Source organism: Barbatula barbatula, assembly GCF_947034865.1.
Source record: "Barbatula barbatula genome assembly, chromosome: 23".
Lineage (NCBI taxonomy): Eukaryota > Metazoa > Chordata > Actinopteri > Cypriniformes > Nemacheilidae > Barbatula > Barbatula barbatula.
In genome coordinates this window covers 9638684-9666233 of record NC_136786.1, presented here as the reverse complement: position 1 = coordinate 9666233, position 27550 = coordinate 9638684, and the positions used below count along the sequence as shown (strand labels likewise).

Here is a 27550-nt window from a genome sequence, read left to right as displayed (position 1 = left end):
CACATCTGGGCGAGAAAGTTTCAACAGTGCTAATTGTTTCAAACCAGAAGAGCAAAATTTACATCTGCAAACGTGACATTCTTTCTTTCTTTCTTCCTTTCTTCCATCCTTTCTTTCATCCATCCATCCTGTCTGTCTGTCTGTCTTTCTTTCTTTCTTTCTTTCTTTCTTTTTCCATCCATCCATCTATCCATTCTGTCTGTCTGTTGTTCTTTCTTTCTTTCTTTCTTTCTTCCATCCTTTCTTTCATCCATCCATCCTGTCTGTCTGTCTTTCTTTCTTTCTTTCTTCCTTTCTTCCATCCTTTCTTTCATCCATCCATCCTGTCTGTCTGTCTGTCTTTCTTTCTTTTTCCATCCATCCATCTATCCATTCTGTCTGTCTGTTGTTCTTTCTTTCTTTCTTCCATCCTTTCTTTCATCCATCCATCCTGTCTGTCTGTCTTTCTTTCTTTCTTTTTCCATCCATCCATCTTTCTTTCTTTCTTTCTTCCAGCCATCCATCCATGCATCCATCCTGTCTGTCTGTCTGTCTGTCTGTCGTTCTTTCTTTCTTTCTTTCTTTCTTTCTTTCTTTCTTTCTTTCTTTCTTTCTTTCTTTCTTTCTTTCTTTCTTTCTTTCTTTCTTTCTTTCTTTCTTTTTTATCCATCCATCTATCCATTCTGCCTGTTGTTCTTTCTTTCAATCTTTCTTTCTTTCTTTCTTTCTTTCTTCCAGCCTGTCTGTCTGTATTTCTTTCACTCACTCACTCACTCACTCACTCACTCACTCACTCACTCACTCACTCACTCACTCACTCACTCACTCACTCACTCACTCACTCACTCACTCCCCCTTTTGTTCATCCATCCTTCCTTCATCCATCCATCCATCTATCCTTCCCTCCTTCCTTTCTTTCTTTAGATTTAGTTAATTTATTCACCCATTCACAGGTTATTTTCTTAGTTTGTTTGTTCTTGCTGTGTTCGAGCTTCACCTCATGTCTTATATGGTTCTTTTTAAGGTTGGTTAATTAACTCGTTCTTCATTTAGTTTGCTCTTTTTTTCTCGTTCTTTCTCTCTTTAATCTGTTTCTGTGTCCCTGTGGAGTGAGAGAGAACCGTAGACGTGTGACGTCGGCCCGTCTGCTCTTCTCTGTTGTGCGTTCAGACGCTGTGTGTTAACTCCCGTGGGCTCTTCTCTTCATTGTGTGCGCGCTGACAGTATAATTCAAGCTCACTCTGAAAACAAAAGCATGTAATGAATGCATGCCACCCGGTCTGCTTATGAATGAATTAATTACTCCCAAACACAATGGGCCAGGTCGAGCTGGATGCCACTTTATGAAGCAAAGCGCTCTCCTCTGTCAGCGGGTGAATGAAATTCACAGGTTTGTGAAAGTGAACTGCCTGCTTGGAACATCAATTAAGACGAACTGTTGCATGGCGAATGGCTTTAAAATGTCTTAGGTTATAGATTGAGTGTTAGGTGAGCTCAGAGAAGAGGTCATGCAATGATCTAGAGTTGCTTGCAATAGATCAGTTTTTGCCACATGTAGCACCACTGGATGACTTTGCACAAGGGCACTTATTATAACCCCAAAGCGGGCAATGGATCTGTGCCACATCTGGAGATCAGAATATCATTTAGACTTTAGAATGTGGACCATTTTGATCTGGGCTTGTAAGCATCCACCATCAACTCTCTTTTGGACATGCATTGCAATGCCATGGCAACCTTTTAACAACTTTTTCACGGCGTTTACATAGTTAGAAGTTTTTTTAATTTTACAGAGATTTACAGAGAGTAACAGCAATAAACTGCAAATTTGGGTATAAAATAACATGCAAAACCAGTGATTTTACTTTACAAAAAAAGTTTTTAACTGGCATAAAGTTTTGCACAATGATCAATCACATTTATTTCCAGAAAATGTACAACTTTACGTTGGTAATGCATTTGCTTGTTAAATTATTACTGTGGTTTAGCTTTGGCATTTGTTTTATATCAATAAATAGCAGAATTGTATCACGTAAATCAAAGTTTGACTCGACGGATTAATTCGATTGATTGACACAATCTGTAAAGTGCTACGTTTACTCTACTTTTTGATTAATCACCGTTAGTTCTTGCCAAGTCTGTGTAAAATATGACCGTTCATTTAAGCTTGGCCGGATTTGTCTCCGATTGTATACTGTATTGCTATACTGTACATCTTCAAATATCTCAGCTAATTTTTAATAATACCTATAGTGAAAACTGGGCGTAACAGATGAGGCCTTTGAAATTTCACCGTCAGTTTTGGAAAGCACTGGAAATTTTCAGGAAGTGTTATTTCTCTGTTTCCATGGAGGAGCTGGCAAAAACTGCGCATCTGTCAAAACTGAGAGCTCTGGTAAAACTCACAAGGATGCCTCTTCATTCAGCGTCTGCGTTTATATCCATAATAGATTTCAGCGCCGACTCTGGGGCCCTTTCTGGGTGTAATCGAGCGGGGAAATGTGAGGTACTTCATTGTGTCAGCTTAAAACAGACCGTTGTTGTTATTTCATTCTTCTCAATTGTGTGACAGGAAGAAAACAGCTGGATGAGATTTGCATAGCTCGCAGCTGTGTCAGTGACCACGTCTGAAGGCGATGTGTGTGTTCTTCCTCACCTGGTTGTTGGTTCTTAACCTGAGAGCTGCCGTTGTCTGCTGAGAGCCACCTGGGTTGCCATGGCAACAGCTCCGGCACGGGTTGGATGTGTGTGTATGTGTGAGGTGCATTATGAAAGGACGGCGAGATATGGGGCCTCACCTGAACGCTTGACTGAATCTCTATAACTCGTCTCTTGCCTCTTTGCTCTCTGCAGCTGGGCTGAACCCAAGCACCTGGCATTCTTCAGCCACTGTGACTGTGTGCTTCTCAACACTTTATTATTTTACTTATAGTGCTTACAGTTGACATAGATACTAGCTTTATAATATAAACCAACCGTCTGAACCGTGTTCATCATTTTAAAGTCTTAAAGGTACAGTTTGTAACAATTTTGCAGTAAATATCCAAAGACCGCTAGGCCAATGTTACAGTTTATATTTTGTTCAGCTGAGTAATTGATATATCTCAAATGTTTTTTGAAAATTCCTACTTGAAAATTGTGAGAAAATCGCCATTCTAAACGGTGACACTGGGCTGTGCAGTCGCTTGTCAATGACGTTATATCCGCGTTAGCCTTTGTTACCGTCTTTACTGACGTAGAAACCGCATGACAACAGTGTCATGGACAAATGCAGAAGTAGTGTCTAGCGTCTAGCACGCCACTAGCTTGTTTCGGGCAGTCACTTATTTATGGACCATACTTTACACAACGTTTATAAAACTGTATTACTTTACCTCATCCGCTAACATGATTTCTCGTTCCCGTCTGTTGATGGCCATCAGCGATGGAGTTGAACACAACAGATCCATTCATTCAACGCTCCTTCACAGCATCATCAAGCTACGGCATTGTTGTTATTTTGATCGTGCGCCCTCTAGCGGCGCTTTTTTACATACTGTAAACCTACGTGTGATTACTGTAAATTAAAGCTATTGTAATTAACAGTTAAGAACAGTTAAAAAAAACGATAAGCCTGAAATGCATGTTCGTTTGTACAGTATATTAACTTTTCGACAATCTTTTCTTTCTTTGTAGAAAGAAGAACAAGATGACTTAATCTTAACTCCAGATGGAACAAGAGAGTTTATGACCTTCGAAATTCCTCTCAACGACTCGGGCTCGGCTGGATTAGGGGTCAGCGTCAAGGGCAACCGGGCCAAAGAGTCCCAAACTGACCTGGGTATTTTCGTCAAGTCTATAATCACTGGAGGGGCTGCCTGCAAGGTGAGTAGCCCTCTGATTGGCTACATGACCAATCATATGTTCTTCATGTCCGTTTCATGTGTTTAATGAGTTCTGGTATTTGTAATCACAGGACGGCCGATTGAGGGTAAATGACCAGCTCATAGCCATCAATGGAGAGTTTCTATTGGAAAAAACAAACCAGGAAGCAATGGAGACCCTTCGCCATTCCATGTCTGTAGAGGGCAACAAAAGAGGCATGATCCAACTGATAGTGGCCCGGGGGGTCGCGGCGGGAGAGGTAAGGTTGATGTAATAAATAGATAATAATATATTGTTTGTCTTGTTTAAAATAAAAAATACATGTAAAATGGGATTCTGTAAAAGATTAAGTCTTACATTTCTTTTGTTTAAGCACAAATATTCACTCACCGTCGCTGTTAGTTTATTCTTAACACAAAAAAGCAGTTTGCCAAAATAAATTGATGCAATTCAAGATATTTTAAGTCTTTTAATCCAAAGTTTCTCTTCTAGAGTAAATAACAACTAGATTGATTAAGAAAAGCTATTTCTTTCGCTCTTCACTTTTTGCTCCCGCATAAAGATGCAAAGAAGCGCAGCATGTGTGACTGACAGGCAGGGTTGTGTACTGAATGGGAAGTTTGGAAGCAGAAAAAGTGAATTAAAGTGAGTAGTTGTTATCAGACAGCCACAGGAGATGGGCAGACGGAGAGAGAAAGCGACACGAGGGGTGTGAGAGGCGGATTGCGATCGAAAGCAATTTGACCAGTGAAATGCTCATGCTGATTTATACTGATAAGAGATTAAGCTCTATGAAATATCAAATATCAACTTCAAATAGTGTCTCTTCCGCACACTCCGATCCCCCCCTCTCCCCGCCTCGGATCATCTCGCTTGGATGTGTTTATGTTTCTTATTTTTGCCCCCACTGAGTCATAACATCTAAAACTGTAATCTAACACTTATCTTACCAAAGAATATACGACGGGTGCTTTAAAGCCGCAGCGTTAGGAGATGAAATGTCGAATCATGACTGCTTATGCAAATGAGATGACTGCTGTCTGTGACCACAGTTTCAGTTGAAGGAGCTTTTTGATGCTTAAAGGATGCTCTTTCGTAGCTCACGGGAGAAAATTGGGTTCTTACAGCACGTCTACACCGGACGCGACACGAGACATTAGAAACGCATTGGAATCCATTATAATTTAATATATTGTCCACACTGGATGCGTCTCGTCCGGTGTAGACATGGTGTTAGTTACTTTTTTTATGTTTAACCTCGTCTCAGTGTTTCTCCTACAATTTGAGGGAGAGTTGTAAAAAGACAGGAATAAGAAATGGTGATATACAGTTGGTAGAGAATTGTGTTAGCAAAGCTGACCAACACCAACACATTTTAATTAAAAAAATGATCTAAATAAGAATTATAAAATATGAATTGTATCTAGATAATATTTACCCAAACGAAACTGAACTCCAGATGCAAAAACTGAACTGTAAAAATCCTGTAAAAGAACGTAATTTTTTTCTGAAATAAACAGGTTTTTCCCTGCAAAATGACCTGTTTTCCCAGTTTGTCTTGTGAATTTACAGTTTTTTTGACATAATCTTAAATAATTACCGGTAAAAAAATCCTTTAATAAAAAAGAAAAATTCTGGCAGCTGGGATGCCAGTAAAATTCATAAAATGACAGTAAAATGATGCTTTCTCCGCTTTCCTTTTTAGACATTTAAATATCTGCAAAAAAATAATATCTGAACAATTCTGTAAAATTATGTTTTTTTTACAGTATGATTGAAGTACAGCAAACGCTGTTACAGATTCATAAAGTCTTGTTAGATTTAAACCAATGTAATCTGATCTCTTAGATTCATTCTTTCACAATATTGACAGCACAGTTGGGCTGTTATTTTCTATATTCTCTCATTCACCCTGCAAAAACATTTGTTGTTTATTATTTTAACATATTCATTTGTAAAATAGAAAGAGGGGCATGAGTAAGTTACACATTCTGCATTTCCATTACCAGTCAAATTACACAATTTGAAAATCCCCCCGATGGAAACGCATTGCTTAATTGCAATGTCACGAGAATCTCTAAAGATGAAAAATTGCGTACTAAAACCTTCCAGAAAAATTTCACACGTGGAAAAAATAAGTTATAGTTGCATATCATTGGTTCAAAGAAGCACCATCACTTCGGAGTATGTTATTAAAGAGGCACGAATACTACATTTCTCCAGCGATGTTGATAGCCCATGATTTCAACTGATTCCTATTCTGAAGATTAAATTAATATTTCTTAACTTTCTGAATGTTATTAATTCATATAATGAATATTAAAATGAAACATGAAATTGGTTATGTTTCTTAATATTTTCTAAATACGAAGCACAAATGAATTGCATTTTCCAGTCATCTTTTGATTGACAAGATACATCGGCCCTGATCATTGGCTGTTTTTAGAACTAATAACTGTTGTGAATTTTTTTTTGGAGTTAATGATACTGATTGCATCTATTGGTGTATCTTTACTTTTATGTACATGTAGAGAATATTTCGAAAGGTCTTGCTCAAACCACTGGAAACCAAGCGATTGATGAAAGAGTAAAAAATTAAAAAGTTAAAAGTTAAAAATACAACTACTGTTCACTCGCACCTGCTGAGCTCAAATCAGGCTTCATTACTATATCTTTGGATTTGATATATCCGCTTATTGCTCCAGTCATGCTTTTAGTGTAACGTTCCCAAGCTAAGTTCTGTCCCCTCACAAACATCACACCCGTCCTCAAACGCTCTTCCAAATCCAAGGTTACTCGTCGCCTGCAGAATGGCACAGACTGAAGCTCGCTCTTATGGTCTATCAGATGAGGATAGTTGCTTTCGTGCCCTTCATCAAACTTTAAACTGAATCTGGGCCCCTGCTGCTGTGGACATGTGTGATATGCAGGACAGGCAAACTGTGCTTTGATACAGCGTTCAGAGAGGAAACAGCGCTTACAAGGTTAAAACAACTAAAAGCAATCGATGGATAGTATAGTTGAAGTGGAAGGAAGAGGAGAATGATGGGTAAGAGGTTGGTATGTGTAGGGAACGGCACGGCGGCTGTTCGTTCTCTGATGGGTGGCAGTTTGCTATTGTCATACAGCAAATGCTGCTGAGGCAGACATTAAAATGAATAAGATCCATCACTGTCCAATGGCCTAGATTCACAAACTGTGTGTGTGTATGTGTAGACGCTCTTACAAAAACATAGTGTTCTGGTGAACATTTGTGGCAAACTGTTTTATTTGCAACACATTTACACATTTAACAGCAAGCATATGTGTTTGGACACTTATATTTGAAAAATATATATTCTGTCAGTAGTCATGTTGTGAATGGAAAGATGATTTCACATTTCTATTGTGTTTGTGTGTATGCAGATTTGTATACTGTTGCATTAGAGGCATAAACGGAATTCTTTGTTACATTTGTTTTGTCAATGAAGTCTTCATTATCACCATTGCTTTAGTCTCAAAATCCATCTTAAACTTAAACGTACTATCCATCTTTAAAAAAGGGAAAGTTCACCCAAAATAGAAAAATCTGTCATCATTTACTCACCTTTGAGTTGTTCCAAATCTGTATATGTTTGTTTGTTCTGATGAACACAGAGAAATATATTTGGAAGAATGCTTACAACCAAACAGTTCTTGGACCCCATTGACTACCACAGTTAGATAAATGCTTTTCTACATTCAAACAGTTTGCTTTCCATACAAAATACCCTATTTAGTGCTCAATAGAACAAAAAAAATATCCTAACATTTTATGTTGTTCATCAGAACAAAGAAATTTATATAGATTTGGAAAAAAGTAGCCTAAGTTGTGAAAATATACCCACACATACTGTTAGATTCAAAAGTTGTTCAACTTGTAATTCCCATTCGTGCATGGGAAGATCTGACTTGGAAAGAGTGACCTGATTTTGTCAGAACTACAGTGGATTCAGAGACTCGTACAGTAATTTAAGGGTTTTAATAATCAACCACCGACTCCAACTTTCTTGTCTGAAATGGGGTTTCTAAATGAGAGCCAAAGATGAAAATGTTGGGTATTTCTCTTTCTCTAAGGCTGTGTTTGGTAATTGAAGCGTTGATGTACTTCAGAAGAGATTGCCTTGACCCAGATAATGATGTAATGTATGATTGGTCATTGCGCTTGCTTCAGTTCTATAATTTAGGCAGAACTTCAGAGAGGCAAAGATTCCAATCGATGGCTTTCTGTTTCTATTAATATAAGGTCATATGTTCCCAGGCAATTAAAAGTCGTTCCAATTCAATTAATTTCTTAACATACTTTAAAACTTACTCATCATTCTTGAAGTTGAGTGTCCCCTTTACTTGTTGCCATAGTAAAACTGTGCAGCAAACTTGGTATTAATCATAGTTGAAGGTACTTCTGAAAATATGTTTTTGGAATGAAGTTATCAGAAACTCAACAAAGTGTTCATAGACAGCCTGTGAGGATTGTGGGTAATTGGGAGCGTACATTTTAGAATAGACCGCTCATAAAAGTTGGCATCTGAGCCTTCGTCACTGGATTATTGAAATGAGAAATTAATACATTTCCTTGCATTGAGTTTGTCCAATTAGTGTGCCATGCGTCTTGTGTGCTATTAAACTGAGTTCTGTTCTTCTTGTGACATGGAGATGTCATTATGTTTGAATCAAGGAGTGTTTATGACGTGAGAGGAAATTACTTGGGAGCGAATTTCTTTTGCGTTCATGTCTAATATGAGGTAAGGGCTTGGCACGTTCTTTTGAAATTGTGCCATCGGTGCCGAGCCTATTACATTGTAACTGTTGAATTTAGCTTAATGCGTAAAATATTAGAGGACTGGAGGTCGGAACAGAAAATTTTAATAAAATATAAATAATCTATAATAAAATATAAAATAAAACACAACACCAACACACCACACAAAACACTCCCAGAACCACAAACAAAAACTGAACAAATTGAAAACTAAATGAATAAAGCCTCTAAGATTAACATTGGTTTGAACCATGTGGTCAAAAAAGATTATGATGTCATCCCCTCACATATAATATCATTGAGATACAGTACATTTTGGGCCATCCTTTGAAAGTGAGATGCGGGATCCGTCCATGTTTTTTATACCAATACAGCCAAACAATGTTGACATGAAATTATCAAAAGCGACATTCTTTTATAATGCCAGAGGATTCAGACTTGAAAGGCTTTGAAGTGTAATTTACATAACACACCCATCATCATGTATATTCATGAGACATAGCTGCAGAATTGCAACCCCGGGTCCACTTTTACCTTCCTAGTTTGTTTGTTTGTTGAAATAAAAATATCCTTAGTGCTACTGCACATGGTGTGTTGAGGATCCCTGAGGGAGCGGAGAAATAAATGCACCCTTTCTAGTGGACTATATACTCCTCCGAATATGCTCAATGCTTTAAACTATGGAATTTGCATCAAGACGAAGATGTGTTGCTGTAGTTGGATGTTTTACCAAAGCACAGTATTAAAAGCACTTTGATATGTTTCTTTTTGCTGTTCGGAGTTTGTGTGTAACCACAGTCACTATTTGAACAGCAACAGAAATAAGATAGAAGTCAACAGTGTTAAAAACATTGTTTCAATAAATAACTGATCATTCAAGGACTAAACTGTATGCTGTGTATGGTCGCCAAGCTACGAAGCGTGTTGCTAGAACTTGCGGTCGCAGGTGTGCATTTGTTCACATTTTACAGTGATGTCAAACACGACTCAGTAAAATGAAATTTCAGTCAGGAACTATCCGCTTTATATCCGAACCTTTTCCTCAGCGGAAGTGTGCCTGGTAGGCGTTTATACACTCATTTCTATATGCCACACACAATAACGCTACAGAATATAACACGGAGTCTAAAAAACATCAAAACCCACTTTATTACCCTTGCTCCCAACGGTCCAGATTACACAGCACATCCTGGTTTCTTCTATGAAAGTGCGTCCTCTGCATAAAAAACAACCCATGTGGTTTGTGTCTATATGAAGTTTATGAGACCTGACATCAGGAAGGAAGGCATGCTGGCTACAGAAAACCGTCCCGCTGAAATGAGGGTCTGATCGATTGTGTCTTGAGTGAACTATCAATCAACCTGACTGGTAAATTATTGTTTTATTAGCGTCGGGCCAGACTGACGCTCCGCGGGGTGAAGTGGGGCTTGGTGGGACACGTCAAGATTTGCCAAGCAGTAAGAGAAGGACTTTTGGATATTTACTTTGTTTATATACATTACTTTACTTACTCTCCGATGACACTTCGGCCAGTGATGTACTGATGTCTGTGAGTCGTGACTGATGTATCATGGGAAATGTAGTTTTGTTGAAAATGAGAATAGGAAAGGGTGGGTATGTGTATGAGACCGTGCGGTGTCCAGGGACCAGAAGCCCGGTTTGTAGCAGAGATACTTTCTCTCTAATCCACTTACAGCTCAGTAGGGAAACTCAATTGGTGCATCCGAGAAAGTAATTGATTGAATCAAAGGGCACTGTAGTATGACACAGTGGCATCGCACGGATTGGGTGTCACCGCAGACACTCCAGGCAAGATGAACAGGAGAGATCGTAAGAAAAGCATTCGCTTTGTCTTTATTAAAGACAATCAATATGCTAAAAGTTTGAAAAGGCATTTAAGGGCACACAAAAGGGCACCAGGTAGTCAGATGATACCTTTTGTGTTGATAGTTAGCATTAGCATTGTGTTAGCATTGTGTTAGTAGTGCAAAATTCATGGGTAATCGTTATGCTATTAAAGCCACAACCTCAAGTACTTTAACCCACATGGATGCATTCTGTTTTCAGCAACTTTTCCTGCCCCCTTATGTACGACTATATTGCTGCTGTCTTTCTGAAACCTTGTATCTCCATATTTTGTGATTTTTAGTCTTTGCCATAAATCATTATTGTTAGTAACCCTATACTGTATGTTTGTCACTGGGTTTGGCAAATATCTAACCAATAAAAAGTCGATATGCGACTATGGTCAACCAAGTGAAATTGAAGTCATTTACATAAAGAATAAAATACAGTTGCAAAAACAAGCTCTTTATTTTAAAGGTGAGAGAAAGTGGAATGATGGTCATGAAAAACTAAATTATGTTATTGTTGGTTTTCAAAACGTTGTGTGAGGTTTTAAGAGTGTAGAATAGGAGTCTTTAAACTGAAGTAATTGTACCCATGCCGTGGGTTTACTCTGGCTGGCAAGTGAATTAATTCAGCCATTATAAAGACACATAATAAAGTGTCACCAGCTCAAAAGCGCCGTATTCACAGGGTAAATCTGAGCAGTTCGACCCACAGCTGCACAGCCTCAGGCGAGGCATAGCTGTCTGCTAATCCACTTGAATAAGAGCCTGACAATACGTGCAAGGGGACAACAGATCTACCAGAGAGAGAGAGAGAGAGAGAGAGTGGGGTCGATCTTTTCTTCCTACAAGCTAAGCAAGAGGAGAGCCTGAAAAAGAGAGAGAGAGAGAGAGATAGAGAGAGAGAGAGAATGGCATTGGAGAGATACTATAGAGAGCTAATGAGTCTGTCCAGGCCTCTAGAGACAGCTGGACATAACAGAGGCTGGATGTGACATATTAAGACCTGTAATTACAGCCTGTGAGGGAACGCTGGATTAAGAAGAACACTATAAACCGCATCAGAAGGCCAGTGTAGTCTGGAAATGTGTGTGGGTTAGAGAATGGATTAGATTTAAAGTATGATACTGCTTCATAGACAAGCAGACCTTTCTATGCCGTCCAAGGTCAGGTCAGCAAAATGCTCATCGATGGTTTCATGGGTCGCACATGCCTGGCCCAAAGTTTTGGTCTGTGTTTGGTTTACAAATTATTTTATTTTTAATTTATATTAATTGATATTCATATTTCATTGTTTATTAATTATATTAAATTTGAACTTCTCAACAGGCCATATCGGTATCAGTTGATAAATGGTTATTTTAAGGTTATCAGTATCGGCTGATAATAAAATTGTCCGATTGTATTATAGCCGATAATTCATGCTCAGGAAGAACGTCTATAAGTTGTTTGTTGAATAAAAATTATACCAGAAAGGTTTGAAGGTTCAATAATCTTAAACCAGTGTAAAGGCTTAGTACATGATTTTCCGGGGAACAAAGAGAACTAAAGGTTACCTTGTTTACTGCAGTGAATGTTTTTCATACAAAAGCAGTTGTCCACTTATTTCCTTTTGTTTCAGTTTTAGGAAATATTATTTTAATATCTAGATACTGTATATCTGCCAATATATCGGTTATCGGCTTCCAATGTTAAAGAATCATCGGTTATCGTTATCGGCCAAAATTTACATATTGGTGCATCCCTAATTATATTTCATATTTAAATAATGATTTATTGTATGATTAGTAAATATATCTGATCAAGTATTGATAATAATTAATTTTAAATCTGTACTTTGATTTAACAATTATGCCACCAAGCAATACTTAGTTTATTAACTAGAGTATATTGTACCAATAACTTTATGATGTATATACTTGCAAAGCCACATAGCAACCTGACATGTTTTTATCAAATTAATTTAAATTAAATGATCATTATTATTAGGTTAACCATAACTTTATTAGACCTGTAAACACAGACCGGAAGTTGACTTTGGTTGAAACCATCTATCTGGATTAAAAACTCACTTTCCCACTCAATTTATAAACTATCTTAATCTTATGGATGTGAATCTTTTTGTGTACTTTCTCAATAACTTCTGTTTGTTTTTAACCAAACAATTTACGGATTGTAGCTTTAAGATTAATCGCAGGGTTGGATATATATACACAGAGGATTTAAATGTTATGTATCCAAACAAAATTTAAAGCCAGTACTGACCTTTTTATAAATGACTACATCAGATCAAATCCTGTTATACAAACAGGTGCATACATTACATGTAATTGTCAGTTAATCCATCAAGATTACTTTTTGTTTATTGCATTAAAGATGACAACCTCTTAAGAAGACAGTGCTTTAATCCACATAGTTAATCCTATTTCAGAAAGCATAAAATTAGGCCAGATTAAGTCTGAAGTGGGCAGAGTTGATGGTCTTGTGATAACTTTCACTCTATTATTTGTAAAAAAAACATTTCTTTATGAAACCAATCCTTTGTTGGCTTTCTCTCATTCTTCTGTCAGACCTAAAGAGAAAAGGTTCATAATGCAAATCCTGGTTTTGTAATGAAAATCTCTGTGCACGTAAATTTCGTTGGATGAAGTTGTAATTGCGTTGACCTCATATCTACGCCGCTACACAAGCTCGGTTATCAGAACTGGTGAGATAAGTCAGTACCTCCAGACTTCATTAAATATCTCATCTATATTAAACAGGCAAGAATATCCACCGCAGAGGGAGTCAGATGCGTCTTGCATGATGGACATCCTTTGTCTCGTTCTTCTCTCCTGAATGTCTGATTCTCAAAAACACTTTTCTGTTTGTTACAATTGGCCACATTAAAGGTCACTCACTCTCCTCCATTAGCTGAAAGTGACAAGGGCTTGTCATAGTCGATCCTGACTGCTTTTTGCTTGAGAAAATTTCAACTCTTAAAGGTGTCCATTTAGTTTAAAGATCGGTAATGCAATGCATCGACCCCTAGGCAAATGCCATCACTTCTTCGCCTTGGTAGTGCGGTCAGTGGAGATCCTTAGCTTACCATTTGCCTTCAAAAATGCATTACACCAGCCTAAGCTGCCTTTGCCTAGCTGGTTAGCTGGAAGGCTAGTTGCTCACCAACCCGATGAGTGGAAAAGTGCTCAAACGCCTTATAAAAGCAGACAACCTCCACGGGCAAGCAAATCCTGTCAACCCTCATTCTAAATCTCCTTCCAGAAGGTGTTCCTTTGGGAGAAAATGCAACCTCCTTGCGATCAATAGGACGCCCATGGCAGAAGTGTACAACAAGTACATCTGAGCTCACAGAGGACTTGAGATGTATACCACACACACACCAGCAGCTTTATCAAGAGAACACAGTAACACCTTTATTACCTCAAGCACCCAGGGACTGACAGGACTCTGAGATATTGAGGGCGTGCTGGCAAACTACAGAGAATCTTAGAAAGCTCTTGAAGGACCCAGCTCTCCAAAGTAATCTTTACCGCATTAAAATTGCAATGTTACCGTAAACAGGGTGAAATTGTATGTACGTTAAATCTAGAATGTTCACCACATCTATCACCATACAAGTACATCCTTTAATGTAATGCATCTATAAAATTACAAAATACTGTACTGCATGATACAGGGATATACTCCCTCAAGGTCACATTGTGATGGCTGATGGTTCGGTCCTTGCTTGGATTAAACCAACAACCTTCGGGTCAAAAGCAAAGGAAAAATAATTATCAATGACATTTATAATAATAATAATAATTTTTTGTTTTATTTTATTTATTAAAAAGTTGAAAAAAGTTAATCCATCCTCCACTGTGAAAGTGGAGAATATGGTGGTGTAGAATAATGCATAAATGCACGATTTGGGACGCACATTTAGATTAGTAGGCTAATGACATATCAAAGATTAGCAAATCCAAGTTTGAACTTGAATGTTGAACTTAAACTAAGGATGCCTATGGTTGCTAACTCTATGTGTATGTTTTGTCTCTCCTCAGGAATCCCCAGGTAGTCCAACTGAGCCAGATTTGCCTCTGAACTCTTCATGTGATGAAGATGAGCGACGGATCTCTCAGTCTCACTATCCTGGAGAGAGTGTGGATAGCAACCACAGCCCACGACATAACATGATGGGTAGAATGATGGGTGAGGTCATGCAAACAAACACACACTCGTCTCTCAGATGACAACGCCTAGACTGATTGATAATAGTACAGTTTTCGGTTTCTCAAAATTGCATGCTCAAATCTGATTGGTTGACTTTATACAACTTTTTGTGGGGTTTATTGTCTTGTTAATATTGTTAGCATGCTTCACCTGTTCTTCCAAAATCCCAAATTTGTGGCATTGAAGACTCTTTCATAAGAAATGAAGCAAGCGTGATGTTAAGACTTTTTGTCTGGGTTGGTTGACTAAACTATTATGGATTCCCTATTATTCTTAACTGCCGTTGAGAATTATATCAACGCTAAAGAAGCTCTGTTCAGCTATTCTGCATGTCAAAGTCGGAGATTCTTAACCAAAATAAGATTTAAAATGAACCAGATCTTACTCTTAATGTCAATCATCTCAGTCCTGTTTTAAGCATCTGTGACCATCTGTTTCCTTTTACAAACAGTTTAAACACACAGATAAATGAGCACCTGGACACAAACAGGCACCAGGCAGCAAGTCCCAGCATGCTCCTGTGGTTTGTTAAATGGGGGTTAATGTCATTTTCGAGCTCCTCTTTTTCATCCAGCATGACTCTATCAAGTCACTCCTGATTCTCCTCAAACTCAGCTTCAGTTCTACTTCTTCCAGACAATTGGAATCGGCAGACCAATCCGTTCACCGTCATGCTTGTCATTTCACAATCGACCGACCTGCCTGACTCACTCGCGAACAATAAGCTCTTTAGTAGCTGACGCAAACTATCATCTTCCTCTTTTCATCCTTTGGTCTTCCTCCAGCCGTCTTTTTCTTCTTTATGAGATGACCTTGTCTCCTGCTCTCACTTTTGTGTGACGACCAGTCAGTCCTGTTTATTCCAGATCAAAGTAACAGTGAAAAAGTCTTCCGATGGCTAATCACTCTTGCAGATCAATAAACTGCACCCTTTGACCTTTATCTCATTTCTTTATTTTAGGCTCTGTGGTATTTTTATTGACTATAAGGTGTGTAGAGAGGGCAGCAAATGAATGGGAGACGGTGGAGAGCTGTTGGCTCAAGACAGATTTCAAAACATCTCTGATGTATTTTGTCAAATAGGATTCCGGAGGTCATAGAAAATCGAAACAATCTTTTCTTAGAGGCTGTTTACACGAGAAAATGTATGCGTTTTGGGTGTCTGTTTACACGGAAACAGCGGTTTAAGGAACGGAAAATGCAAACTTTTGAAAACAGGTCTCAAAGTACGTTGTTTCCATGTAAACTGCAAGACGTAATATTCTGAAAATGATGACGTCACGCTTTCGTATTACGTGCTCAGTCGTGTAAACACTTCTTTACATTCTTGTCTACTCTACTCTTCTCTACTCTGCTGTACTCTACACTATAATCTAAGGTACTCTACTCTACTCTATAATCCAATTCTATCCAGTCCAATCTACATTCAACTCTACGCTACGCTACTCTATAATCCAATTCTATCCAGTCCAATCTACATTCAACTCTACGCTACGCTACTCTATAATCCAATTCTATCCAGTCCAATCTACATTCAACGCTACGCTACTCTACTCTATAATCCAATTCTATCCAGTCCAATCTACATTCAACTCTACGCTACGCTACTCTATAATCCAATTCAATCCAGTCCAATCTACATTCAACTCTACGCTACGCTACTCTATAATCCAATTCAATCCAGTCCAATCTACATTCAACTCTACGCTACTCTATAATCCAATTCTATCCAGTCCAATCTACATTCAACTCTACGCTACGCTACTCTATAATCCAATTCAATCCAGTCCAATCTACATTCAACTCTACGCTACGCTACTCTATAATCCAATTCTATCCAGTCCAATCTACATTCAACTCTACGCTACGCTACTCTATAATCCAATTCTATCCAGTCCAATCTACATTCAACTCTACGCTACGCTACTCTATAATCCAATTCAATCCAGTCCAATCTACATTCAACTCTACGCTACGCTACTCTATAATCCAATTCAATCCAGTCCAATCTACATTCAACTCTACGCTACACTACTCTATAATCCAATTCAATCCAGTCCAATCTACATTCAACGCTACGCTACGCTACTCTATAATCCAATTCAATCCAGTCCAATCTACATTCAACTCTACACTACGCTACTCTATAATCCAATTCAATCCAGTCCTATCTACATTCAACTCTACGCTACGCTACTCTATAATCCAATTCAATCCAGTCCAATCTACATTCAACTCTACGCTATGCTACTCTATAATCCAATTCAATCCAGTCCAATCTACATTCAACTCTACGCTACGCTACTCTATAATCCAATTCAATCCAGTCCAATCTACATTCAACTCTACGCTACGCTACTCTATAATCCAATTCAATCCAGTCCAATCTACATTCAACTCTACGCTACGCTACTCTATAATCCAATTCTATCCAGTCCAATCTACATTCAACTCTACGCTACGCTACTCTATAATCCAATTCAATCCAGTCCAATCTACATTCAACTCTACGCTACGGTACTCTATAATCCAATTCAATCCAGTCCAATCTACATTCAACTCTACGCTACGCTACTCTATAATCCAATTCTATCCAGTCCAATCTACATTCTACGCGACGCTACGCTACTCTATAATCCAATTCAATCCAGTCCAATCTACAGTACATTCAACTCTACTCTACTCTAATCCAATTCAGTCCAATCTACATTCAACTCTACGCTACGCTACTCTATAATCCAATTCAATCCAGTCCAATCTACATTCAACTCTACGCTACGGTACTCTATAATCCAATTCAATCCAGTCCAATCTACATTCAACTCTACGCTACGCTACTCTATAATCCAATTCTATCCAGTCCAATCTACATTCTACGCGACGCTACGCTACTCTATAATCCAATTCAATCCAGTCCAATCTACAGTACATTCAACTCTACGCTACGGTACTCTATAATCCAATTCAATCCAGTCCAATCTACATTCAACTCTACGCTACGGTACTCTATAATCCAATTCAATCCAGTCCAATCTACATTCAACTCTACGCTACGCTACTCTATAATCCAATTCTATCCAGTCCAATCTACATTCTACGCGACGCTACGCTACTCTATAATCCAATTCAATCCAGTCCAATCTACAGTACATTCAACTCTACTCTACTCTAATCCAATTCAGTCCAATCTACATTCAACTCTACGCTACGCTACTCTATAATCCAATTCAATCCAGTCCAATCTACATTCAACTCTACGCTACGCTACTCTATAATCCAATTCAATCCAGTCCAATCTACATTCAACTCTACGCTACGGTACTCTATAATCCAATTCAATCCAGTCCAATCTACATTCAACTCTACGCTACGCTACTCTATAATCCAATTCAATCCAGTCCAATCTACATTCAACTCTACGCTACGCTACTCTATAATCCAATTCAATCCAGTCCAATCTACAGTACATTCAACTCTACTCTACTCTAATCCAATTCAGTCCAATCTACATTTTACGCTACGCTACGCTACGCTACTCTGCTCTGCTCTGCTCTGCTCTGCTCTGCTCTGCTCTATAATTAAGTGTACTCCACTGTACTCTATGCCACGCTGTGACCTAATCCAATACGATCTAATCTATATTCTGCTGTAGTCTGCTCTATTCTACTACTACTCTTCTATTATATTCTATTCGATTTTATTGTATTCTACTGTAGTCTATAACATAATGTACTTTAGGCTATGCTACTCTACTCTGCTCTACTGTACACTATAACCTCACGTACTCTACTCTACTTTACACCACCCCGCACTGCTGTTCTATTCTATTCTTTCCCATACTATTCTATTATACATTTTCCCTCTTTCCTAGTGGGTTTTCCCATATATATGTATTGACTCTTTCTTTCAAAAAGCACAAGAGTATTTTCCACAGCACCAGGGCGCCTGTGCGGAGGAGCTCTAAAACTTCTCAAAACACTGCACTTCAAAGAGTTTAGCTCTCCATCATTTCAGGAGGCGAACATAAAAGCATAAGTTTTAAAAAGTTTACCACAGGGATGATAGCACCCTTCAGCATTCATAGGTCTGACACATTGTCACATATCTCATAAACTCTGTCAGCTTCTAGATTTTTCCACCTGGTAGGCTTGAAAATTGTTTCTCGCCACTTGTCAGTCATTCACCTGACACGTTTTTTTCTTTTTTGCACTGGCATGAAAAAGATGTAACGATAACACTTTGCGCGTTTAAATTGCCCACCGCTTGGGTTCTAGATAACAGTAGGTCCATCAAGAAAGTTTACACGCTACAGGACGTACAAAAAGGAGCTTTGATGTATGGATTCTGTCACATGTTTCAAAAAGGTCATTTTGGAAAGGGCTGAGGTGAAGACCTGAGTGACAGAGCATGCTGCATCACTGTCAGGAAAATAGTGTTCAGCAGCCACAACTCATTTCAAACATATTTGCTGTCACTGAGTGAGAACGAGACATGGCAGGGTTTCAGCTACAAGGTTAGTGAGATAATGTCATCTCACATGGCTGTTATGACAGGTTGAGATAGAATTAAAAATTAAAGCATAAAAACAGTCTGAAATATATCTGAAATAATGGAAAATCGTTTTTTATCTTAAATGAACAGTTCCCTTGAAAAGTTTTTATCATTTATTCACCCTCAAATCAATATAAACCTACATGAGTTTTTCTTCTGCAGAAACCAGATATTTTGAAGAGTGTTGGTAACCAAACAACATCAACCCCCTTTGACTTCCATTTTTATGGACACATTTCCACAAAATAACTTATTTAGTGTTCCACAGATCAAAGAGTTATACTGTATTCAAGTTTTGAATGACATGAGGGAGGATAAATTATGACATTTTTATTTTGGGGTGACCTGTCTCTTTAAGATCTCCCACGCTGTTTATTATGCTGACAGATACTGTAGCAACCACAATGAGAGGAGATTGAGAAGGAACACTGTGTTGAAAATGTTACTTACTGTATAATCTCAAAAATAAAGTTTTTACGCGATCCCATAAAGTAAAATAGAAATTGTCAAAAATAAGATTCCATAAAAAACCCTTTAACATCCACAGAACCTTTCTTTTTTCTCTAGATTATTAAAAGTAAGAAATGGTAGTTCTTTCGGGCACCTTTCCCTAAATAGTTTTTTTTGGGTGGGACCAAATGGATATGATCCATCTGTATCCCAGATCATCTGTATCGCATCTGCCAGTGCCTTGTGTATAGTATGATACAATATAACACATTGTGTTATGAATGATGAAAAAACTAGTTGAAATCTGATCTGACCATTCAGACTGAAATGGAGTTTTAAAAATTCAATTCTAATTGGTTTTCAAATGCATGTGGTTGGATCAGGTTTGTAGAAATTGCATTCCGAGTGGTTTATAACAAACAATTAAACATGTTTGAGTCATATTTCTTTCTTTTTCTGACTGTTTTCTCTGCTCATCTGAGATTTGTGAACATTTCACCTTTCTTTTGTCTTGTGTGTTATAGCCGCTATAACCGTTACTCTAACACAGCGGTTGGGAACCTGTGGCTTGCGAGACACACGTGGCTCTCCTGGTTTCATAGCCAACATTTGATCGTTTAAAAACATCATTATATACAGTATATGAATATTTCAGGTTTTCCTGGCCAATACATGCATGCGGTGCTATGTGCAAGCGTAACGACGATAATCAATGGCAAACAACATTTCTATGGAAACCTCTCGCGAGAAAAACATTCAAGAAATCGTTTTTTCATAATGTTATATTCCCACCATTGTTTTACTTTACAGAAATGTTGGAATATTGTATTTTTTTTAAATAAAAGAATGAAAATTGTACAGCCGCATTTGCTCATATTAACCAAGGTTGCCAATAATAGTGTAGGGCACTGAATATATAATAGTAGTTTTGCAATGGATCTTATGCAAAGTGAATTAACCAAAACTAGAAAAATGGCTCTTTGGTTAAAAACGGTTCCTGACCCGTGCTCTAACACATTAAATACTGATAAAATGGCACACAGAGATTTTTTTTCATTTCCAGGACAATTCATGAGTGATTTGCCCTTCACGGTTGTGGATTTAGAGACAGAAGTGACTGTAAGTGTGTGACTGAAAAGGTTAGCACCATTAAACAGCAAAAATAGTCACTATGTCTAACTAAAAATGGGGATGTATGGAAGCTTTAATAGTGCTTAGTGTAAAACATTGTTTCTGTGACTGCTACTTCTTAGACACACTCACTAACCGTATTCTGGAGTACAGCGAGGACTATTCTGAATAAAACTAACTCCAAATGACTGTTATTACAGTCGGAAATGCTTTGTGCACTTGAGGTAATCATAATGGAAGAACATTTTAGTATGCCGTCATTTAGACAAAGTACCCGAAACCATTTTGAACACATTTGAACGAATAAGCAGATAGAAGGAAAGATGGAATGTCAGAGGTTTAGTTTATCCTATGTGCAATATTGTGGCAGGGCAGATAGGTCAAAAGTGATGTCTTTATTCAAACACATTGTTTAAAATATATTGCCGTTTTACCTAAACGTTTGGTCGTTGTGTTTGGAGTGTAAATAAATAAAAGGCGTGGCCAAAAATAAAACTCATATTGTGCAAACATTGCACCTTTTGTGCACTAATGTAGACGGTTTCAGCGGCAACAAAATAAACAAATGTTATGTGGACCAAACCTTACTTTTAGTAGACCTTTGCACAAAATCTGTAGTTTTTATTTAATTTAATACAGTTTAAATACAATAAAATATTTATATAAATTAAATATAAAATAAATTGTTATAACCGAACACACACCAGAAGTTAACTTCAGGACAGGCACGTACATTCATTGAGACCGTTTATACAAGCAAGATTGTGTTATATGAGCTATTAAAATTCTGTTCAATAAAATGTATACTGTACATGTACTGTATTCTTATTGTTTTTATTTTAATACATTTTGAAAAGATAAAACAACTTAAAACTATTGAAATAAGATACAGTCACAGTGTGAATGGCTGAATAAGTGGGGCATTAATCTGACAGTTGACTGCCATCACATTGGTTGGATGTAGTTCGTGTCAATCCGATTTATTGGCGGTAGCACGGAATGAGCTGCTGCCTGTGAAGATCTAGCGTATACACACTCAACCTTACATCTATCTAACTGCCACGGTGAGTTCACCTCTGTTAAGGCGCTACTATAGTCTACCTGTCAGAGTGAAGCAAAGCAGCAAGTGGTGGATTCAAAACTTTGGCTAAATCGAGTACGATTTTTCTTTTGCGCTCGTTTATCTTTTCTTCTACCAAGTGTAGGTTTCTTAAAGTAGCGTTTTTTGTGGAAAAGTACAGAGAATCAAAAAACAGGAAGTATTGCAATTTCGACAGTAATCAGGATGGGGTTTGATGTGGAGTGCATTAGCACTCTTGCTTGCCGTGAGCAGAACTCCTGCCTAATTGAGGCAGCCAGGAGCATAAAATCACACTGTGTCTCAAATTGACGACCCTGTCGACCACTTCTGGACGTGCTGTTTTGCAATAGTACAGGTTAATGGATAGAACAGACAGAACAAAGGAAATTGGAATGGAAAGGTGCTGTTTGTGTGGTGCAGAGGACCTGATGATGAGAATAAAAATACAAACACTGGTATCAACACTCACTTCATTAAGGAGAATGGGCTATGAATGCAAATTCTAGAATACTTTTATTTCATAAAATATTTTCTATTGGTTTGGTATTTAGTTATTTTTTATATTTGCTGAGCATTTTGCAGCATCACAAACCGTTTTTGGTAAAACTAGACAATGTAGTTAATTTATGCCAATTTAGAAAATGTAAATAGCTTTCTACTTTTTTCCTAGTTTAATTCAATTTTGTTAGAACTAAAGTATTTACATTGTTGGTATTTAGTTTGTCATACTCAATATGTAATTTCTCACCAGAGCAGAGTTCCAATGTAAAATGTTGGTGGGGGAGCAAGATTTCTACTATGTTTTGTCAATGGGGGGCGAGATTCCTACTATGGAAGTCGAAAAACGCATTCTCTGTGAATGACTGGGACGGGCACTGTAGCTCACAGCACGTACTGTGGGTAGTGATAGCGAACGTTCGGTATAGTGTAGAAAACAGGTCGCGCAACAAACAACACAACAAAATGTGCACTCGTACAAATGCTCCCAAATAAATTTTGAGGTCCCATATGTTACATTTCAGGAGCATATGCGGTATTTGACCAGCTGCGAGATGCGCAGTTGAAACCACACAAACTCTGAATAACATGGAAACGACACCTTTTTTCTAAAGTGTTGCGACATCGCATTACGTGCACGTACTTCCCGCTGTTTTCACATTCAGATTTTTTTCGTCTCTCTCACAAAAACATTAAATGCAGTGCAGATATTTCCGCATACATTTACATAGTATGATATAATACAGAAAAAAACTTAAGTTTTATCTCATTGGTTCTTAATTTATTCTGACCAACCTGCCAGCCCGTCTTCATGCAACTCATAAGGAGACTGACTATATCATAACGCTGTAAATAATAGACTATTAGATCATATGTCATTGTTATTCTAAGTTATTGCGCGAATATAAACAAACGTTTACTTACCAAATTTGATGACAGTCTTAATTTTAATCTAGTGTCGAGCAGTTTCCATCATGGCCGACGAAAATCTTCATTCAGCTTCGTGTCGCACAAGATCTTGCGGTAAATGCAGAGAACGCAAACGTGATTGCTACTGAATTGACTCAACCTGTGTTCGAGGCGAGAAATAGTCTTGTCAAGTCATCTTACAAACTAGTTGAGACATTAAAAACTTAAGATGTTAAGTTGAATGAACAAATTCAGAAACTGCAAGTTGAGTCAACTTAAGAAAATGAAGTATAAACAACTAAACTGCTGAATCATATTTTACAATGCTTCCCTTTCATCATAAATACTGACACCGTGACATTCTTTTCCTCAAGGTACGTTTTTCTAAGCATGTGTTCTCTCTTGTGAACGATACTGTACCAGGAATAGACTGACAGAGATATGCAGGGAATTGCATCAGGCTAACAGCACCCCCTCAACCTCCCTCAGCTTGCCTTAAGTGTTTCCTCTCTGCCAGTCACACTTGGACACCCGCTGTATTCTTCCGTTGATGAGGACTAAAGGATAATGAGAGCTGTTATGAGGTGGAGGGTTGATGGGAGATAACAGATTAAACAGTGACCACAGAGAGAGAGAGTCTGGATAGAGAGACCTGCTCTGACAGCAGATTTTCCACCTGTGACTGTCCTCTGTGATATTGATGTGCCACACACTTTTCAGGAGACCGGCTTTTAGTGAATAGCTGTTCGAAATCATTCTTGGAGGGCTTGGCGGTCCTATAGATTGTAGGACAGTCTGCTCTTTAACAGGGGCGGCGCTAGGGCTGTGCAAAGGGGGCTGAGGCCCCAAATGTTTTCAGTAAACCCAGAGTGCTTAATAACCATGCTGTGTACAAATCATTTATGGGCCGCTTACATTCTGCGTCTTTTGCAACTCCAACCATGGGCAAATGTGAGCGGGTCCTTCTTCATGAAAAAATGTAGTGTGTTAAAACAACGTCACTTTCCAACCAGCCTCTGTGGCATAGTGAATAAGACGTGTGACGATTAGTATTGACGCAACATATGAGTGCTAGATCAAATCCACCATTTGCCCAACTACATTCACATCACATATCAGATCATTCAGGCATTTATTTTCAACAAAATTAAGAAAATATTTGAAAATGGCTTACAGGTGTTAATAATAAAGTGTATTGTGAGGTTAAGGGTAGTAGAGAGGTCGTTTTGAGACGGGAATCGAAGTCGGATTGGCCTGCAAGTGCATTGGCACCATATGTCGACACACTAACCACAGGGCTATTGGCACCGACGCTTTCTTCCTCTTTCTGGTGCTTGGGAGTTTGTGCTCCCTTGGGGTCTGTCGTTACTATTTGAGTGCGATTGACACGCATTAACATTTAATTAACAAACCTGTGTAAACAACCGATGTCCAGTAATGCGCGACGCGGTCGGGAACAGATGGAGGTGGCCCACTAAAAGTTTAGCATATGGGCCCCAACCTGACTTGACCTGTATGTATTCAAACACATACGTGGAGGTCTCTGGGATAAGCCCCGTATTTCTACTCACCTTTGAACAGCCCCTGCTATTAAACACCTACATTTCTTATTAATTCTAAGGATCTTAAAGATAATAAAAATTTACTTTTACCTTACAACACCCTCTTGTCATTGCAAACCTGTATGACTTTTTTTCTTCTGCAGGACACAAAAGATGATATTTCGAAGAATGTTGGTAACCAAACAACGGCGATACCCATTCACTTTTATAGCATGGACACAAAACCAATGCAAGTCAATGGGTACAGCCGTTGTTCTGTTACCTACATTCTTCAGTTTGTCACAAGTAGGTCCAGTAATGTCATTTTTTGATTAAAGTCCATTTTCATGTGTCTTCATGTGTACATTTATTCATCATCTACAGTATATGGCATTCAATGGTCCCCATATTTTTGAAAACATGACGGAAAGATTGTGGCATTGTAGACCCTCAATCTCAGTGGTCTTCTTGATTTCCCCTGACCACAGCAAGTCATTGTGGACATGACAGACCATTGGCTTACTCCCCCGCTTCTGGGAAAAGTTTAACTGATTGTTCCTGAATGCACAGGAGGTTGTTATTAAAACCACATGTTGGCCTATTTCTTTCTATAATTTTTTTTTTGGATTACCGGATTACAGAAAGTTGAATTATACTTTGTTAGTTACAGAGGGAAATTGAAACCTGCATGTTCCCGCAAGCCTGTCCGTTGAAAGCCAGATTTTAAATGACTGTGTTTGCGTCTTGAAATTTGCAATGTCAAAGTTTTAGCTCTCCTAAAAGCCTTTGGAAGATTGAAATCTTGGTCTCTGTAAATTGCAAATAATCTCTTGCCTGTTTTATCAAAGCACACTTTGTTGGAACATGCCTAGAACAAATTATTGGCTTGACATTAAACCTTACAGTCAGTGATTTTGTGCGCAAGTGGCTATTTTGGCTGTATTGGTCCTTTCTTTACCATCTTGCCTCATGTGTTGTGTTTTACATGCTTCTATCTATCATAAGAAGTTTGTGGGATGGTTTGAAACCACCAGGAAAAGTTCATTGACTTCAGATTTTTCCAAAACTCAACTCTACTGTGATACTTTGCATTTTTCATTATGACTAGATCTTTCAGTTTACCAGCGCAATTGACCACACATATAGAGAAACTGTGAAGTGTCGGAAAGTAGGACCAAAAAAGGCAACATGAGCCTCACATCCCGATGAGTGACACTTAAAGTCATCTCCCTCCGATGAGCATCTCTTAATGCTCTCGGACATTCGGGAGGGAACATTAAGGAACCACTCTTAAGTTGATTTATTCAAACCCCATTCTGAGGGTCCAAAGCTTCTTCAGGCCCGGCAAACAAGCATGGGGGCTCTATTTGATCCAGAAGAAGAGATTCCACTCGGGTTTGTTTGATCACAGTGTGATTAAACATAACAGCGGTCCGCCCTCTGCCATCAGCACCCCGCGAGGAGAATTTCTGTTGTGCGGTTTAAACAGAAGACGCACTTACAAACACAAACATCTCATTTATGTGACCCAACAGCCTGGGAAAGATGTGCACAATAGCCTTGATGTTTATCCCTCGGATGACCTCAATTAAATGTCCTCGGGATTGTAAGCATGATGCAAACGTTTGGATATCTTCAACAATTAAACAAAAGCATGATGTGTTCAGCTTTTTGGGGCAAAACAAGTCTATTTTGTTTTTTCTTGAGCCACCCAGTGTAAAGTCAAACATGTGGATTGTTTGTCTTTCATTGTGAAGTTTATGGTCCGATGAATTTCGTCATAAAGGGCTGATACTGAAAAGGGCAAATGGAATCGGAACATGTTTGCTAATGTTTCCCATGGTTGTTAAGTTGTTGCAATGGCTGATGCAATCCCTCCCGGTTCATGCAGTCCTAAAGTACTTTTAACCCCACCGTGCTTTGCTCTCATCCACGCTCGGGATAATGGATCAAGACTAGGTGCCAAGCGGGTGTCAGCGGGATTTGTCAGTTGCTAACACTTTCCCTCCAGGACCGAGGTCTGTTCTCGAGAACATCCATTAGTGCTTTTCTAATACATCAGTCCCAGCTGTTACAGGGCAGGTACACCACCGCACCTTTACGATCCTTAGAAATTAGCCATCTCACTTTTCTGCACTCGTCTCGCAACCTACTGCATACTGCAGTGTTCCTTTGCGGTTCGTCATTTCCTGTGATAAATGAGTAGAGTTAAGGCAGATTTTTTTCAGTTATTCACTATGAAATGGTGAGCTTTAGTGGGTGGACCGATGATGTCATTTCAAAACGCAGTAGAAGTGTGGAAGCAGCTTTACTTCCTTTTTCCAAGTCAACGACTTGCGTGTCATTGTGGCCTTTTCTAATGATGTATTTTATGCCATTTAGCAAGCTGAGAGGAATGCCACGAATCTTTCCCTGTATAGAGAATTCAACACTTGTGTTAAAAGGTTATTGGAAGGAACAGTTTTAATGCAAGTACATGAATGTATTCCGCAGTAAAAGCCAATTAAAACCATGTTCTGCATGAGGTAAAATGACCTCGCGTGGACCTTCCGCCGCTATCAAGACTATCTTTTTTAGTGTGGATTTAATTGTGGTCGTTACTTGCATGTTAAAATTTCATTGCGATGTTATTATTGTGCTTTTCTCTTTAAATTCCATGTGTATTACAGCTGTAATCTTTTCGGCTTTGGCAATGTCTCAC

The 27550-nt window shown here is 38.4% G+C and overlaps 1 protein-coding gene across 1 annotated transcript in view; it reads left to right on the top strand.

The window, feature by feature from the left end:
* Positions 1–27550, top strand: part of pard3aa (par-3 family cell polarity regulator alpha, a) — a 348067-nt gene that overhangs the window by 185646 nt on the left and 134871 nt on the right. The window contains exons 12-14 of the mRNA XM_079487989.1: positions 3655–3843; positions 3935–4102; positions 14520–14667. Of these exons, the coding sequence (XP_079344115.1) occupies positions 3655–3843; positions 3935–4102; positions 14520–14667 (505 nt within the window). The remainder of the gene's footprint in view (positions 1–3654; positions 3844–3934; positions 4103–14519; positions 14668–27550) is intronic.